The 16,501-nt window shown below is 35.2% G+C and overlaps 3 protein-coding genes across 3 annotated transcripts; 1 reads left to right on the top strand and 2 right to left on the bottom strand.

Moving 5' to 3' along the window:
- Window positions 1–1,294: 1,294 nt before the first annotated feature.
- Window positions 1,295–2,899, bottom strand: LOC103874639 (heat stress transcription factor B-2a). The gene is made up of 2 exons (XM_009153074.3): window positions 2,285–2,899; window positions 1,295–2,191 (listed from the first exon to the last, which is right to left on the bottom strand). Exons 1-2 carry the CDS (start codon window positions 2,528–2,530, stop codon window positions 1,529–1,531), a joined length of 909 nt encoding a protein of 302 aa, XP_009151322.1. The 5' UTR covers window positions 2,531–2,899; the 3' UTR covers window positions 1,295–1,528.
- Window positions 2,900–3,649: 750 nt separating this feature from the next.
- Window positions 3,650–8,481, bottom strand: ARF2-2 (auxin response factor 2). Its single transcript, XM_009153073.3, has 16 exons — window positions 8,156–8,481; window positions 7,808–8,066; window positions 7,622–7,737; window positions 7,452–7,547; window positions 7,301–7,357; window positions 7,050–7,205; window positions 6,861–6,945; window positions 6,682–6,772; window positions 6,440–6,604; window positions 6,220–6,339; window positions 6,049–6,124; window positions 5,802–5,973; window positions 4,797–5,707; window positions 4,497–4,687; window positions 4,189–4,408; window positions 3,650–4,075 (listed from the first exon to the last, which is right to left on the bottom strand). The coding sequence occupies exons 2-15, from the start codon at window positions 7,947–7,949 to the stop codon at window positions 4,231–4,233; spliced, it is 2,556 nt and encodes an 851-aa protein (XP_009151321.1). The 5' UTR covers window positions 7,950–8,066; window positions 8,156–8,481; the 3' UTR covers window positions 3,650–4,075; window positions 4,189–4,230.
- A 686-nt stretch (window positions 8,482–9,167) lies between these two features.
- LOC108872244 lies at window positions 9,168–11,320 on the top strand. Its single transcript, XM_033273110.1, is given in 2 exon segments — window positions 9,168–11,054; window positions 11,057–11,320. Coding segments are annotated over 2 exon segments (132 nt in total). The 5' UTR covers window positions 9,168–11,002; the 3' UTR covers window positions 11,137–11,320.
- Window positions 11,321–16,501: the final 5,181 nt, after the last annotated feature.

Raw genomic sequence — 16,501 nt, 5'->3', positions numbered from 1 at the left:
TTCGAATATACAATTTATGTTTTGGAGTTTATAATTAATTAAATTTAGTGTTATGATATAAGGTTTGGATTATGGGGTTTGAGATTTAGAGTGAAATTTGAGGATAAATTTTAAAAATTAGCCAGATTTGTAATTTATGTGTTAAGTTTGGTGTTTAAGTTGGAAAATATTAGTTTTACTGTGTATATTTATATATAATTTATGGTGAACTACATATATATTTGGGGTTTGAGGAATAGGGTTTGGAGTTTAGATATAGGGTTTGGAATTTAAATTATTAATTTAGGGGTTATAAATGTTAAAGTGAAGTATTAGATATGAATGTTAAAACTTAGTTATAAAGTTAAAGTTATAAAACTATAAAATTTTATAAATTACAAAATGTGTTTAAAAAGAGTTTATGATTTGGTATATAGTTTAAGTTTAGAGTTTTAGTGTTTGAAATATAATGTTTGAAAATAGCTTTTCTTAGCCTTAAAATAATGCTATCATATGTTTTTGATATCATTATTGAAACCGCTTAAATAATGTTTTTGGCGCTTACGTATAATTTCTTTTTAAGTATTGGTGGGATCAATAATTTTATTTTCCCGCTCACTTAATTTTTAAAATAACATTAATTAAATGCTATCTTAGGTTTCATTCTATAATAGCGTTTATTTAATGCTATTATAGAATACGGAAATTTTAAACTCATCTACAATAACAGTTCAGTAAAACGTGCTAAAACAATATGCTATCAATGTGAACTTTTTTTGTAGTGTTAAGTGCTATTTTCATTCCTAAACACAATAAATTCAACATAAAACAATATTTCCTAGATTTCCGATTAAATAGCTTCATTCTCAAGTTACTTTAAGCTTACTTTCAACATGCGGGTGGGTAATTGTAAATCCAAAGAAAGAATAGTATGAGTAAATGAACTTGTGCGTAACGTTTTCTGTCTAAGTCAGCACACATTCAATCAAGAGAAACAGCCGAAAACGATTAGATTTAGCTAATATTCATGCAACCAATTGGGATCTATTGTATTAAAATAGTCAAAACCACATGTAATTTGTGATGATCTATTCGTTACATAATAATCGTCATCCACAGTAAACTACAATTTAAGTTGTACTACTAAATAGTAAATACTAATTATTGATTATAGAGAATCTACTAGTGATATTTGAAGAAACGTTGTCCACGTTGTATGATCCGCGCCCACCAAACAGGAGATTCCGGAAGCTTCACCACAACTTCCAGTTTCGCTATTAATGCTAATTGATCTGTTCTCTACGTCTCCTTCAGCTAGACAATTATTATAATTTTATATCCCCAAAAGAGAAAAAGAAATGAAAAAAGTCAAAAAGGCAAAGTCTAGAAAAATCTAAGGAAGAAAAAACTGAAAAAAAGAGCGTTTTTTATTATGACAACATGTTAGAGAAGAAGTCAAGATTGATGAAACTTCTTGAAACAGACGAGACACGTGCCTATTGTCTGAAAGCTCTGATCCTGTACTTCGCGCACACACAATCTGAGCCGTTCAATTACAGACTCTCTGATTGGTCCTATTATAGTGTCTCAGCCACGGCGTCTCCTCCTTCTCCCCTCCTCCGCCGGATCTCTCTCCCACCGCCTTCACCTGAACACCTTCGCTTCTCGTCCGTTTCAGCCCTATCGAAACACCGAAAAGCCTATGACTCGCTTCTTCCTCAACCTCCGTCTCACCTGAAAACCGCTTCGCCGGAAAAAACTCCACCGGCTTCATCCTTTCGTGACTGCTACTAGCTCCCGGAGAACAGTTCTGATCAGGAGGAGATCCGGAGAAGTTGGACATGAGGCTGAAGATGTTATCGCAGAGGGATTTCATCTGAGTAAGCTCACGGTTAAGCTGGATGTTCTGACTCCGAAGCTTCTCGTTCTCTTCTAACAGCTCAACAGACAAACCACCACTGTTTCCGGTTTGACAATACCACGACGGAGATACCGCCTGATCTTCCGCAGAACTCGACGGAGACACGACCGTTTTCGTCGTCTGAACTCTCTGAGCCGCCGCCGCCGCAGCAACCACTTCAGGCGGCGGAGTAACAGCAGCTGCTTGAGGCGTTAACTTTCGACGTTGGATCTCTTTGAGAAGACGTTTCTCTCCTCTCCTGAAGAAATCATTCGAAAACTCCCACCGATCAGGGACTACTTTCTTGAAACCCTGCAAGAATAAAAAAACAAACAAAGACCAGAACTGTAAGAACGTAGCAAAAGTGGTCTGAAACGAGACAGAAGAGTTTAAGTAATAACGTACGTAAGTGTTGAGCTGACGGACAAAGCTGGAGAAGTTGTTGTGTTTAAAGTGTTTAGGAAGCAAGTCTCTAGCGAAGTCAGTCGGGTTCCAGACGACGAAGGAGGAACCGTCTTCGTTCCATGAGATGACGTCGTCGATAGAAGGATCTTCAACGAGGTTAAAGGTCTTGATGAGAAACGGCGTCGGAACAGATCTCTGAGACTCATTTGTTATTACCATCATCGGCTCACCGTTATCGCTCACCATGAGTTAAGATTGGTAGTAAAAACGAAAGACAAGAAGAGCGTCCCCTGAGAGTCACGAAAGAGAATAGTGATAATGAGGGAGGAATGATGTGAGTGTTTAAAAGAAAAAGAAGTCATAAGAAGATCGAGAAGCTGCTTCAGGAAACTTCCTCTGCATGTTTATTCCCCCCCGCCCTATATGATGTGTCCACCAAGTGGTGGGACCCCACCGGTTACTTTATCTTATTCTTTTATTTTTATTTTGGGGAAAATAATTGAATTATATGGAGATGTCTGCCTGATGTGTCAATCGTTATCGGGACTCATCAGGATTATGTGTCCGTGGTGTATATAGACTAATAACAAGGGAAGAGCGAACAATTTTATTCAAAACTAGACGTTAAAATGTGTTACAAAATTCTAACACTAATAAAAGTAAATATTAAAATTCGGACGTGATATTTGCTTAGAACCGGTCATGTACACTGTTCACCTAAATCTAACAGCTTATATGAAAACGAGTAGACGCAAACTCATACATAACCTACATCGCTGAAGGCAGTTCATGAAATATTGGAGAAAGTTAAATCTGATTTAAGAAACCATTGAAGAAAAAACCTAACAAGAAAACCGTAGTTTAAGCGAGTAGACACATCAGGGCTCTAAAAGAAGCACGCATGATACTCGTTTTTTTTTTTTGGTCAAAACACGCATGATACTTGTTTAATGGAGAAGAAGTCTGCATTGAACAATCAGCATTCATGCTTCTCGTACTGCGTTAATGTCTTGCTCTTGGTTCATTTTAGGGTGCTAGTATCTTTCTCAACCTTTACTAAGGAAACTAAAGAACCGTGACACAAATTAGAAACAGGCACATGACTACTATCCTCGGACTAGGCGAGAGAGCTCAAATCGGGTTGTGATTATTGTTCTAGACCGGTAGGACACAGGAAGCACGATGAAGTGATCTAGCACACTTTGAGAAAACCGCATCACATTCGATTGTGAACCAAGCCCAAAAGATTTCTTTCACCCGATGAAAACAGAGAAAAAAGCAGCATTTGTACGTATGAACCATAAAAACCACACACTTAAAATTCAAAAACACGTTATACGCAGCTAAGCGTAGATCAGAACACTATGAAAAGCAAAACCTTAAAAACTTATGTACATAGGCATTAATATATAAACAACAATAAACTTTGAAGAGAGATTTTTGGAAGAAAGAAAGAAAAGAAATACACATAGCAAATAACCGAAACCAGCCTCCCATCTACAACTCCACACCATCATTTCTACTTATAAAAGTTCCCTTCGCATTTTCTACCATATAGTACCTGCAACCTTTTTTGTTTACTTTATAATATATATTGCTTATTAAATATTATTATCATTAGATAATAAGATGGTGGGAGATGCTAATAATCTAAGTGGCCAACCAAATACTTCAAAAATTGCATTTTCTTTTATATCATCATAACGTAGAAAAAAAACCATAATCCCTTTTTTGCTCTCTAGGCTCCACCATCGTACTCTCCTCTTGATTTATATTCCTACCTCTCTCCCCCTGCGTTACAAGAACACCCAAGTCTCATTTGTCTGTAATGCTATAAACTCGGTTCGGGGTCTTATCGAGTGTATGTAACCTAGTCTGTCTTGATATTAGTTATATATACATACCTCGGCTAGTAGCAAAAGGGTGTGTTGGATTTTTTTTTTGTTTTAAGAGTTTCCGGCGCTGGACAATGAAGGATTCGATGCAGACTTGGCGTCCTTTGCATCTGATCCTTCCCCAACAACTGGTTCTTCCTCGTTCCTACAGCTTAGAGTTCCCGGGTTCATCTTCCTGACTTCCTCTTTCGTGTATATGAAGATTTTACGAACCATGCAACAAAACTCCCTGTATAATTTGATCACCGTGTTAGTGTCAAAAAGAAATACCAACACAGACGTATGAATAGAAGATGGAAAAAAATGTAAAATCTTACTGCCAAGGATCGTCTCCAACAAGCATCATATCATTCTCATCATCTGTGTAAACTATCAGCCAATCTTTCTTAGGAGCCATCAACTCTCCGTTGAACTCAAACAGCCTATCCAATTCAGTAACCAACTCCTCATAGTTCTGGAACTTTGAGAGATCCACTGACCGGCCAAGTGCAATGCCCTGCTTCTGAACCTTTTCAAAATAAAAACCAATGTGTTGTGTGTGTTAGTAAGAAAATTGCTTCAATGATCCCTACAAGCTCATACAATTTGTGTTGAAAAATAGCGGGAAAAAAACTCACCTTCGTGCAGCTCCTACATGAGTTTGTTTTGGTTTGAACGTCCTTCGGATGGGGTTTATTAACCGGGAATGGTCGTCCTTGCTCACGATGATCATTTGTCGATTTTGACCCTTTTGACTGGTCAGAAAGATCCTGAACCTTTGGTGATGCTATCTGCGTAGGCCCCGTACAGTCATTCAAATTGTTTCTCTGAGACAAAGTTGTATCTGTCCCATTCACGTTGTTCACCAGAGGAATGCCAAAAAGCCTGCAGTTCCCGTCTCTTGGCTTTGCTGCCTCCTCTTCTACGACCGCAGGACGTTTTGTTACATGCTCTCTAGTCTGAGCATGAACCGCTTCTTCAAAATAATTTAGAGCACGTGGACGTATTGGCCAGTTGCCAGCAGCATTCTCAGTCGTCACTGCACGAGGCAAAGCATATTCGCCGTAATTGGGATTGCCTATCCCTTGGAAAGAGGCATCAGATGCGGCAGGGACCTTAGGAGATTCATGTAACTTCAGGGAAAGGCCAGAGTGCATCATCTGCCACTGGTTAGCAAGATATTCAAACTTGCCATCCTGGTCGCTGAGGATTTTCCTTGCAGCCACAGAAGGTGACGATGATGATAAACGGTCATAAAAAGGTATCTGATGACCGTGAGGTGGTTCTATGTTTGTCCCAAAGCCAGAAAGCAAATCCGTGCAAGTAGGTCCATGCCTGCCTGAGGATATCCAGTTCTCATATCTCCTAGAAGCTGAAACCACATCAACCTTGTCATCATCAGCTGAGGATTGCCACACAACAGAATTCTCAGGAGCATCGCACTCTCCACTCTCAACATGTTTCGTTCTCAAGGTCGGGTATTCTTGACCTTGCAAGACCCTTGATAGTCCACTTGCCGGTAAAGGGTCCATGTTTGCCTTAGATGAGCCTGTTTCGTGGAAAATGAATTAAACCTTCTTTTAATGAATGTAATTTAGTTTTCACACAATAATTAATCAGACGCAACGCAATGTAGACTTTACCTTCTCTTATGCGCATGGAAGAGTCCGGAGTTGAAGGAGCTAGATTAGATCTAGGCCTCTTAGGCCTAGGCATTGGTACAGGGCTCAAAGCAGGAGGAGAAAGAGCTGGCTCTATCTTCCACGGGGATACTCTATCAGGGCGAGGAATACTAGTGGTCTCATCCCACCGTACCTGAAACAAATTGAATATTTAGCATTCATCGGAATAACAATAGTTTTCATCTTCTCGAGGAAAAAGGACACATACCTTGAGGGATCTCCATTTTGATTTTGCCCACCTCGTGGGGTCAGAGTCTTCAATCCCAACGATTGTGCCAGTAAACCTAATATAAATCAATAAAATATGTGAGCTTCGTCTTTGAAAACAGGGATACATTGAAACAAATTTAAATGACTGAACAAGCAGAAAACATTTTACCTCTGCTCGGGAGCCTCTTCGCCTTCAAATCTCATTTTAAATCTCATGCCTATGGAGTAGTTATTCTTCACGGACTCCATATACTGATCAAACGGAACAATAAACTCAGAAGGACTAGTCCTGTCACAAAGAAAAACACATGGAAATTTAGTAAAATAACCACTCGCGACATCAGACAAACAGCAAAAGGCTGCCACGTCAGGTTAGCTAAAAAACGAACCTCGGTTTATAGTAGACTGTAAACATGGTTCCAGTTGAAATAGCGTGCCAGGCAGTGGCCAATACTCCGAGATGCATGCTGTGGCTTGATATAACAGAGGATGGCACATTTCCTTGCTGCCGCATTGCACGCCTTACACCCACACGTAATTCTCCATTCTCACCCCTACAGAAGAATAAGACAAAAATAAACAAATAGATACAACTCAAGAATATCATGAACCAAAAAAAAAAACAACAAACCTAAGAAATATAAAAGCATCGCCTGCGACCAGCCTCTTGGAGCTAACAAACACGCTCCATCCACTCTGAAGCAAATGCCTTCGTGGTTGACCTGGCATAACATCATCACAAACATAAGCATCCATGGGACACAAAATAAATTAAGGTAGTAATAATACGACTCAAACAAAATTCAATACCTCGGAAAATATGTCGAAAACGCCACTCGCTTGCATGCAGATCTTTTGCAACTAACTCCTGAGTAGGAGGTTGACGTGACATATCCTGGGAGAAGCCACAAAAGAAAAGGGGGAATTAAAGATCGTCTTAGAACATAATGCAATAATAATAATAATAATAATGGTTCAATATGTAAAGGAAGCACCAACCAGAGGTGGGAGACATTCATCGGCATGCCGCCTGAGTACAGAAAAGCCACCATGTGTACTTGTGTCCGATGCAGTCAAGGTTTTGCAGAAGGAGTGCACTTGGAACCTTGGGGGCGGAGGAGGAGGCGACTCTTTCTCTATTGCATTCTCGTCTTGCTGTTACAAAAAAAAAAAGATAAGCTTCTTGAATAATATGATCAACCTGTTATACTCTGCTCTAACAAAAATAGAATATAGAAATTACAACTTACAACAGGCTCCGGAAGAAGAGTAATCTGCGCATAAACTTCGTCGGTGTCTGCCTCTGCCTGCAAAATCAGACAAAAAAGCTACAGTTAGCCGACAATTCAAGACTCTCCAAACCCAAACTTTTTTTTCCAAATGAAAGTGAGAGAAGGCTACCTTTAAATCAACATTAATGACACGACAAAGGATCTTCGAAGGAAGATCATAGAGAGGCATCTGCTGTTCTGCAGCTTGATTTGTCGATGCTTCCACCTACTCATCAAGAAAACGACAAAAAAATTAAACAAAAAAAAAATCACAAGCAAATCGGAGGGAAGAAATCTCACCTGCTCGATATGCCCCTGAGGGAAGTAGAAGACTCGGTCATCTTGTCGAGGGACTGTAACGAGAGGACCAGCACAAGCGTGCCACAGCTCACGGTAGAGAGCAGCGTCCGGGTCGACTAAAGAAGAAGAAAAGGTAGATCAGCTCAGTTTGTAACCAAAGCAAAGCTAAAGAAAAGTCAGGCTTACCAACGCGCTCAGCAGCCACAGATCGGTTAGACTGAGTTTTCAGGGACTCGCCGGCGGCGCCCGTGGGGCCACTGTAACCAAGGGAGGAGAAGTTTTCTCCTCCTCCACGATTTCCTTTCATAGAAACATCCGAACTCGCCATGCTTCTGAAACCACCTCAAAGCTCAGATCTGTTTCATCAGGTGACGAAGAAGCCTCTCAGCAGACGAAAATCTCCAAATATACCACCACTTCTCGCTCTGTTTCTTCGTTTCTAAATCTGTCGAAAACACAATCACCACGCTCTTTTACATTTCCAGATACAGCGATAAACCCTAGACTCAAACGAGTTTAAACCACCAATTTCACCTCTAATTTCGCTTGATTCGGAGATACGGCAACTCCGTCTACTCTCTTCCTCGTCTTCGTCTTCCTCTTCCTCTTCCTCTTACACACTTATCGGAGTCACAGACGATTGTAACAAGCCTTCCTTTTTTTTCTCTTTTCTTCTCTCTCTCTGCTCTGCTCTTTCTTCCTCTTTTCCTATCTTTCTTTCTTTTCTGGGTCTGAGGCGACCAAAGGCTTAACCAGACAAAGTTTCAACCACGGTGAACTTCTAACCATACGCATAACCGGTATTTACCGGTTACCTTTCCCTCTTTCGCACCGGCTATTTCCGGGGGACCAGCCTCTGCGACCTCACAAACCCATCTAATCTATTAAAATAGGAGTACAAAATTAGATTATCCCTTAGTTTTCCACTATATTTATAATGGCATGCCACTGAAGTTATTAATTAACCTATCTTTTAAGATTTTTATCTTTTCTCTTCAATTAATGTATTTCCAAAATCAAATTTTAACTAAAAAATCATGGCAACAATAATTAATAAACCTAACTTTTAATATTTTTTATCTTTTCCTTTTTATTATACATATGTGTATTTGAAAATAATTAATTCCATATATACATTTCGTAATTACATACATTATACGGTAATTATTTTACTAATTCCACATATACATAATAAATAGTATACAACAATTTCATTATACATAATCATAAAATTTTGATCCATAAAAACAGTTTATACAATAATTTCATTATATATAATCATAAAATTTTGATCCATAAAAAATAAAAATACATTTGTGTGATTTTACAGGTTGTATTCTAAATAAATGGATGATATAATTAAGGGTTTACATGATAAAATAAAACTACTCAATATAAACTATAAAATTATTGTGTTTATAAATGTCATATTAAAAAAAATTAAACGGGTAAATTTTAAAATATATATTATCACTTATACAAATAAATATTCATTTATCAAAAAACTAACATCTGCGCGGATGCGCGGGTCAAGCTCTAGTTGATAGATAGATACACAAGTGACCCATTTATTTTCTTTCCTCCTTTTTAAAATTTTTTAATACACACACTCTTTTTCTAACTTAACTTTAAATTTCATTTGTAAAATAAATTGACTTACTTTTAGTTCATCTTTTTGACAAAAAAAAAAAAAAGAGAAGGTATTAAACCACCGGCTGAAATTTGGGGAGAGGAAATTAAGTCATTATTAATGTGTTTATTATGGTTTTCTGAGAAACAAAAGAATTAATGTCTAGATGGTCGTAGTAATTTCGATTAGGAAGCAATAAAGGATGCTTTTTACTTTTTTTTAGATGTCACTAACGGCGTCAACACGTCGTGAGCACACGTCTGCTTTTTTATTGGTTTTGAAAAGATAACGGTGTTTGTGGAAAGAGAGCGTCAATGGGAAAGGTGTTGTGTTTTTATCGGGAAGTGGCTTTGTCGTGCTGTGAACAGGCAGGTCTGTGTGGACGTAGAGAGTATTGAATAGCTACGTGGCGCCATAAAATTTTGCGCATTTTAGCACTCTTTTGATTTTCTGTGTGTCATTTTCCAACCTCTTTCGGCTATCCTGCGCTTTCACGAATTTTCGTCTCGTGAATCTCTTGTACTTAAATTACCATGTTTTTCTTTTTATGGAAAAACAAAGACGTTTCATAATTGTATTAAAAAAAGACGATTGCTATGTCACAAATTACGTCTAGTATAATTCATTCACGATTCATCCATATTATGCGTATGCATGTTTAATTTTGTCCGTAATCCATCAGAAAAGTCCATCATAATTTGATTTTTGAACATGGGAGATATTTTACTAATAGTTATATTGTTTAACTTGTTTATGAAGGTTTTTTTTTGTAACTAAAAAGTAAAAAACGAACGCTCAGGCGTATATACATATTTGTTTATAAAGTTAGTTCTAATCGTATGTGATGTTCCGATATACTATACTGTTTCTCTTTTCATGGGATACGTTTTTATGCTCCTTGATCGAAATATGTCACCGCCGTAAAATGCACCAATAGATACACAAATAATTGTCTACATTCTAGTAATATGTTATGGACTTATGATTAACGAGACAAGTCACGCAACTATAAACCATAATCTTTCGCCTCTAACACCACGTAAACCATGAATAGTCAAGACATTGGAACTGACAAAAGAAACACATACTCCTATATAAATATATAATTGACGACTGAAAATAAATAAAAATATAGAGGATAAAGAAGTTATTAAAACAATGTTTTAAGGAAGGGTTACACACAAAAAAAAAAGAAAAAAAAAGAAGGGTTCCACACAAGAATGCAAGATCATGTCGAGAAAGATGGGTATAAATCGAATATCTAGATCGGGAGTTTTAAAGCTACTTGTGTTATGATTTATTTCGTTCAAATAATTAATTATCCAATTTAATTCAATCTATAGCTATGAAATATTCCAAAAAAATTATATTTTTTAACCAAACATTAGAACCGTACAAATTAAAAGATAAAAAAAATCAAAAATATTATAAAATAATAATATATTTGTTATGAAAATAAAAAATAAAAAATTTAATACCTAGATAATTAGTGAATAAATAAAATATGTAAACATATATAAAATATAATAATTATATAATCATATAATTCATTAAAATCATATTCTAAAAATATTAGTATTTATAATTAACTTTATTTTTTATAAATATTATATATATATATATATATATATTGGTTTGTTTCGTAAAATTAGAATATTCAAAATTTTCAGTCCAACTTAAAATAGATAATGAATTAAATTAATATTTACAGATATTTTATAGAGTCTTGGTCTTATGGGATAGGAGACCATATGATAAACCAGAAATTGGGAGGAGAAAATTCACGTGTTGGCAACGCACTTGGTAGAGAAGTGGGACCCACAAGTACTGTGCAGCATTTGTGTGTGGTCTTAAAGCAACCATAGTAGGAATCTTTGTCCGTTAAAAAGAAAAACTCTTTTCTTTTCTTTTCTTTAGTTTATGTAGTACTTTGTTAATCCGTATCTTAAACTATGTGGAGTCTTTAAGCGTATGTCTATCAACATATAAATAAATATTTATTTGGTGTCCTGAAAGCCTTCGAATTTTATACCTTGTCAATTTTATAATCAAACACAAAAAGTAGACACAGCTTTTGCAAAGCATGTGTTCAGCTTGTTGATAATTTGTAAAACAGTTAATTTGTATCATAATTAATCCTACATTATTTATTATCTTGCTAATTATCCAGATGAACAATCAACCTTGTTCAATTTTTTTAAAAATATATATATACATAGTTTCTGTATTTTACAGAACATTTTGGACCATTGTTCGGACATATACATAGTGATGCACCTATAATTGAAACTAATAGTACACTAATAAATACAGAGTTTGGCATAGGCCTAGGTATATTTCCCGGATCCGAAGATCCGAACCGGTAATTACCCGAAAAATCGAGTTTCGGATCGGATTCAGATATAGGAAAATATCCGGTCGGATAAGGTTTAAAATCTGGTCGGGTACCGGATCGGATACAGGAATATCCGGGATCCGTACGGGTATCCGAAAGATCCGAATTAAACCTTAATTAAGATAACCCTAGTAATCTATTATGCTTATTTTCATTTTAGAGATTAAACTTTGCTTTGGTTATATTAAAATGTTATGTTATTTTATTGTATTGTAATTTTAGTTATCTTGTTTATGTTTTTCGGATATTTAGAATATCTTCGGTTCTTTTGGATTAAATTCGGTTCTATCGGGTTAAATGGTTTGGTATATTCAAAGAACCGGACCGAATCCGTTAATATTTTGGTTACTACGAATATAACCGGATCCGAACCGGATCCGACAGGTACCGAACCGTATCCGAACCGTAATTTTAAATTATCCGAACGGTACCAATTTCTCTAGTTCCGAAATATCTGAAATCCGAAAAATCCGACCCGGATCCGAACCGGTTATCTGAATGCCCAGGTCTAGTTTGGCAAACTAACATAGACTAAATGGTACAATATCATATATGTTTAAAAGATACTCCCTTTGTTTTTTAATGATCCATTTTTTAGAAAAAAAAATTATTTCAAAAAGATACATTTTTTACATTTTCAATACCTTAATTAATGAAAAATTGTACTTTCAAAAATACAATTGTACTTCATAAAATCTCATTGCTTAAAAGTTATTGGGAATATTTAATTAAGAAAAACAATATATTAGAAAATACAATTTTAAATGTTTTCTTAATAAGTGTGAAAAACCTATAACATAAATCTTTTAAGAACAGAAGGAGTTAAATGTAAGAAACAATGTATAAAAAAACTACATTGGAAACGTCAAGGGTGTAAAATGTAAGAAACAATGTATAAAAATGTAAGAAATAATGTAGTAAAATGTTCTAATTTCAAATTCAGGCAGTTAAGGCCTCAACTTTCTCTTTCGTTCGCCGGATCTACTGTGCAAGAGTGTGCATTCGCCAGATTTACTCAATATTACGTTATCGTTGCGTTTCCATCACACTACGCCGTCTCAAGCATCGACGGTTCTTCACAAAGTCGGCTATGTAGCCCTCTCACCCCCTCTCCGCATCTTATTGCAACGTTACCAAAATTCAGCATTTCCCAACTCTATCAACTGCTATCCTTTAGAGATTGTACCGTCGACGACTCTATGTGTAGTCCTACTCCGGCAGCCTCTCTGCACTCCATTGCAACGTCGGGAGATATAAGCATCTTCAGAGACGGTTTTCAACTGCGCTCAAAATCCATTAGGTGGGTTCTTCAACGTCAATCTCGACCATTTGGTGTTCTTTCGAACGCAGGCTCTAGGACTACAAGTGAAGATTTTCTGCGGGTTTCTTCTCTCCTTAGCCATATCTATCTTTCTCTTGTTCTAGTTATGCTAGCTTATTAGCTTACCGTCGAGTATCTCTCCGGTTGTAACCAGTTTAGCCTAACGGGCGTTTAGTTTTAATATAAGCATTTGTTATTCAAAAAAAAAAACGTCAAGGGAAGTCTCTGTTATCAGTGAGGAATATAGGCATTGATGAGTTCATCAGGTATTAGAAGGAAAGTCTCGACATCCGAAAAAACGCGGTGAATCTCACTTTCTCGTGGTTCACGTCAACGGTTGAGAACGATATTCAAGTTTTGGAAAATTAAGATCTGAATTAACGGAATGTATAAGATTAGTTTTGGAAAATTAAGATCAGAATTAACGGAATGTATCGGATTAGTTGGTCGAACGAAGCTAGTTAGAAAATTTGTGATTTAAGTTGTTTTGTTCGAGTCGTGTCTGTCTGTAATCCAAACTCTTTTCCGTTTCGGGACGATTAATATAAATATATATTTTTTAAAATGTATAAAAAGTCGATGTTTTTCTACATTAAACGGCTATTCTATTACTAAATCTGAGGTGATCTGAGTAACCAGACCGGAATAGTATAACCAATAAAACAAAAAAGATCTATGAAAAGAACGGATATTCTTAACCAACGAATCAGTAATTTTATTTTGCGTTCTTGGGAAGTAGTTGATTTTGAAGTCCAAAAAATACATTTGGAGAATTTAGATGACCTTTAGTTCAATCGAGAAGTTTGACCAGAAGCTTGTGGGATACAAAGACTATTGAATTTTGTTATAGTTGATCTGAACGGATATAACAACTATCGAGATGTGTGTAGTTAATTAGTACATACTCACACACGTGAATGTTCCCTTTCTTGTCAATTACTGATACTAATAGCTATAGTAAATCTGTATGGCCAAACAACTTTTTTTATTTTTGTTTCTATATTCTTGATGACGGATGCTGCGAATTGGAAAACGAGGAAAATGTGCTATATTTTTCGTGCTGGCTTTCTAGTTAAGAAATCTTGTTTGGTATCAATAAATATTTTATACGGTATTCGAAATATTAAGACATGGCTTGAGTATTTTCCTATGCTGTGTTACTGTAGAACCCCATTAGCAAAAAGAAAAGGAATCATTCTTTAGCACTGCTAATGTGTCATTACCAACCCATGACAAGATGTTTTGGGGTTACCTTTGTACAGTTAATTAAAAAATTAGAGTGGGCGTTAATTACATAGTAAAAGGGAGAGAGCATATAATATTCTAATGCTGGACTGTGTTTTGTTTTATATTTTAAAAAATAATGTGAAGTGATCACACGTGGGGCCTACACGTGTCGTCAGATTAAGGAGCATTAATTCAAGAAATGGGTCATATATCTTCATGCTTCCATTCTTCTAATCTTTTCCCATTTTTGAACCCTAACCTACAGACCAACCCCTACTTCCCTGCTTAATAATTAATACTCCAATTAGTTTATTGAAATTATTGTTACTTTTTAAAAAACATTCATTAAAACGAGAACGTATTAAAATTTTGAACGAAACATAAATAAAACACTGCCCGTTATGAGTATTTTCCCATAATTTTTATAACTAAACTTCAATAAGGAAACACTCAAATTAGAGTAGAATTTACAAACTCAGGTTCTTTGGTTTTTAATTCAAGACATAAAAAATAAATCTGGTCTTTCATCTTTATCGCAACATGCCATGTCATATTGCACTTTCTCATATCGAATCAGTGAAACACACGCGCTGACGGGCGGACTCGAAGCGAAGTTATTCAATCCAATTGATTGCGAATGAGGTCTGATTGGCTTCTGAGATCTGATTGGTGGACTCGAGACATTCTATTAAAAAGGATTTTTAATTGGAGTCGTTTTTACCTTGGGAGAGGGTAACGCTGGAGTGACTTGTCGGTTATTCAGGAAACTAATGAACATAGGCCACGTTGGTTAGCAGTCTCCTTTCCAACGCACGTGGGTCTCGCAGGTAAAAGCCAGAATGAATTACTCGTGTTTTTCTTTTTCTTTTTATTTTATTTTAAAGTTTGTTCCTATCGAGTTTGGTTACGTCTAGTCACGCACGTTGCGTGACTGTCGTTTTGGTGAAGAAACGGGATAGGCTTAACTACAAATTATGACGTCTTATTTAGTAGTAGTATTTGTTTGTTTTATAATATGTTTAAATGTTTAATACACCTAATTATGTTTTATTGACATAATTGTTTTTTGTTAATGACTTTTAAATTTTTCTCCCAGAAAAAGTGAGAATCATAAAGCTGGAAGAAACACAGAACAGAAACTTTTAAACGGTCCAGCTATATAAAGCACCGTACCTACCTGCATCTATAGTAACATGTATTATCGTCTGCAACCATTTGCAATTAGTTACATTGCTATTTAAAAAATATTGTTTTCTTTAATGTCAAGTAAACAAAGCATTGTGTTATGTTTCTGTATATTTATCTAATAGATGTAAATTACCGCACACTTATGTAACATATAAAAATAGAGTTATGCTAGATACATAAGAGAAATATCTTCTAATAGCACAAAATACTATCTTGAAAATAACACAGACAAAATAGAAAAATGACAAATTCAGTTAAGACCAGAAAAAAAATATATATATATATCCTATAAGTTTAGATTTTAGGGATGGGGTTTAGGATCTAGAATTTAAAATTTATGATATAAATTTAAAATAAAAATTATTAGAATATTTAGAAAAATACTTTAGGATAGACTCAAACAAGTTTTATCACAAAAATAGCACACTAAGTTAAAAATGACCAAAATATGTTTCACTAAATGTAAATTATATTTATATCCATAAGATTAACTAATATAAATTCAAATCTTGCTGTAAAAAAAATAAAGAAATAAATTCAAATCTTAGATTTAAAGGAGAGAGTTTGGTGAGGTGGGTTTAAGAAGTTATTTAAAATAATGATAATCAAGATTTATAATTAAAAAAAACTTAAAATAGTTTTTTTTAAATCAATTTTTTTTAAATGAAAACTCAAAAAATATTTTGAGTTGAAAAGTTTTTTTCTAGAAATATTTATTTTATTATTTATTTTATTTATAGAGTAAATGTATAGATGTCTTTTACATTTTTAGTGAAATCTCTTTTAGTCATTTGTGCTTTTTGTTGAAAAAAATTATGTTCTTTTAAGAGATTTATCCAATTTTTTATTAATGTATTATTCATTAAATGTGTTTAGCTTTATTTTTTAATATAACATATTTTAGTTGTTTTTTCTCCTGTGTGCTATTTTGATCATAAAACTTTTGTTTAGGTAATTTATATATCGTACGAATACCGTTCACATGAATTTTACCTAACTACAATAGAAACACAGAAATTTCCATGTAAAGACAAACAAAACCCATTAATACATACGCATAATTATAGCCACCCATGTACGTCAAAAGGACTTATCATCATGGGATCAATTAAAATATAG

Source organism: Brassica rapa, chromosome A06 (genome assembly GCF_000309985.2).
Source record: "Brassica rapa cultivar Chiifu-401-42 chromosome A06, CAAS_Brap_v3.01, whole genome shotgun sequence".
Classification (NCBI taxonomy): domain Eukaryota; kingdom Viridiplantae; phylum Streptophyta; class Magnoliopsida; order Brassicales; family Brassicaceae; genus Brassica; species Brassica rapa.
This window is presented reverse-complemented; position numbering and strand designations above follow the sequence as displayed.

Bases quoted from the DNA above. Each gene is read 5' to 3' on its own strand.
- LOC103874639 (XM_009153074.3), bottom strand. From the start codon at position 2,530: ATGGTGAGCGATAACGGTGAGCCGATGATGGTAATAACAAATGAGTCT. The intron at 2,192-2,284 runs GTACGTTATTAC...TTATTCTTGCAG, and splicing joins TCCGTCAGCTCAACACTTAC to GGTTTCAAGAAAGTAGTCCC.
- ARF2-2 (XM_009153073.3), bottom strand. From the start codon at position 7,949: ATGGCGAGTTCGGATGTTTCTATGAAAGGAAATCGTGGAGGAGGAGAA. The intron at 5,974-6,048 runs GTATGTGTCCTT...AATTTGTTTCAG, and splicing joins CAAAATGGAGATCCCTCAAG to GTACGGTGGGATGAGACCAC. The intron at 4,409-4,496 runs GTAAGATTTTAC...CAAATTATACAG, and splicing joins GTTGGAGACGATCCTTGGCA to GGAGTTTTGTTGCATGGTTC.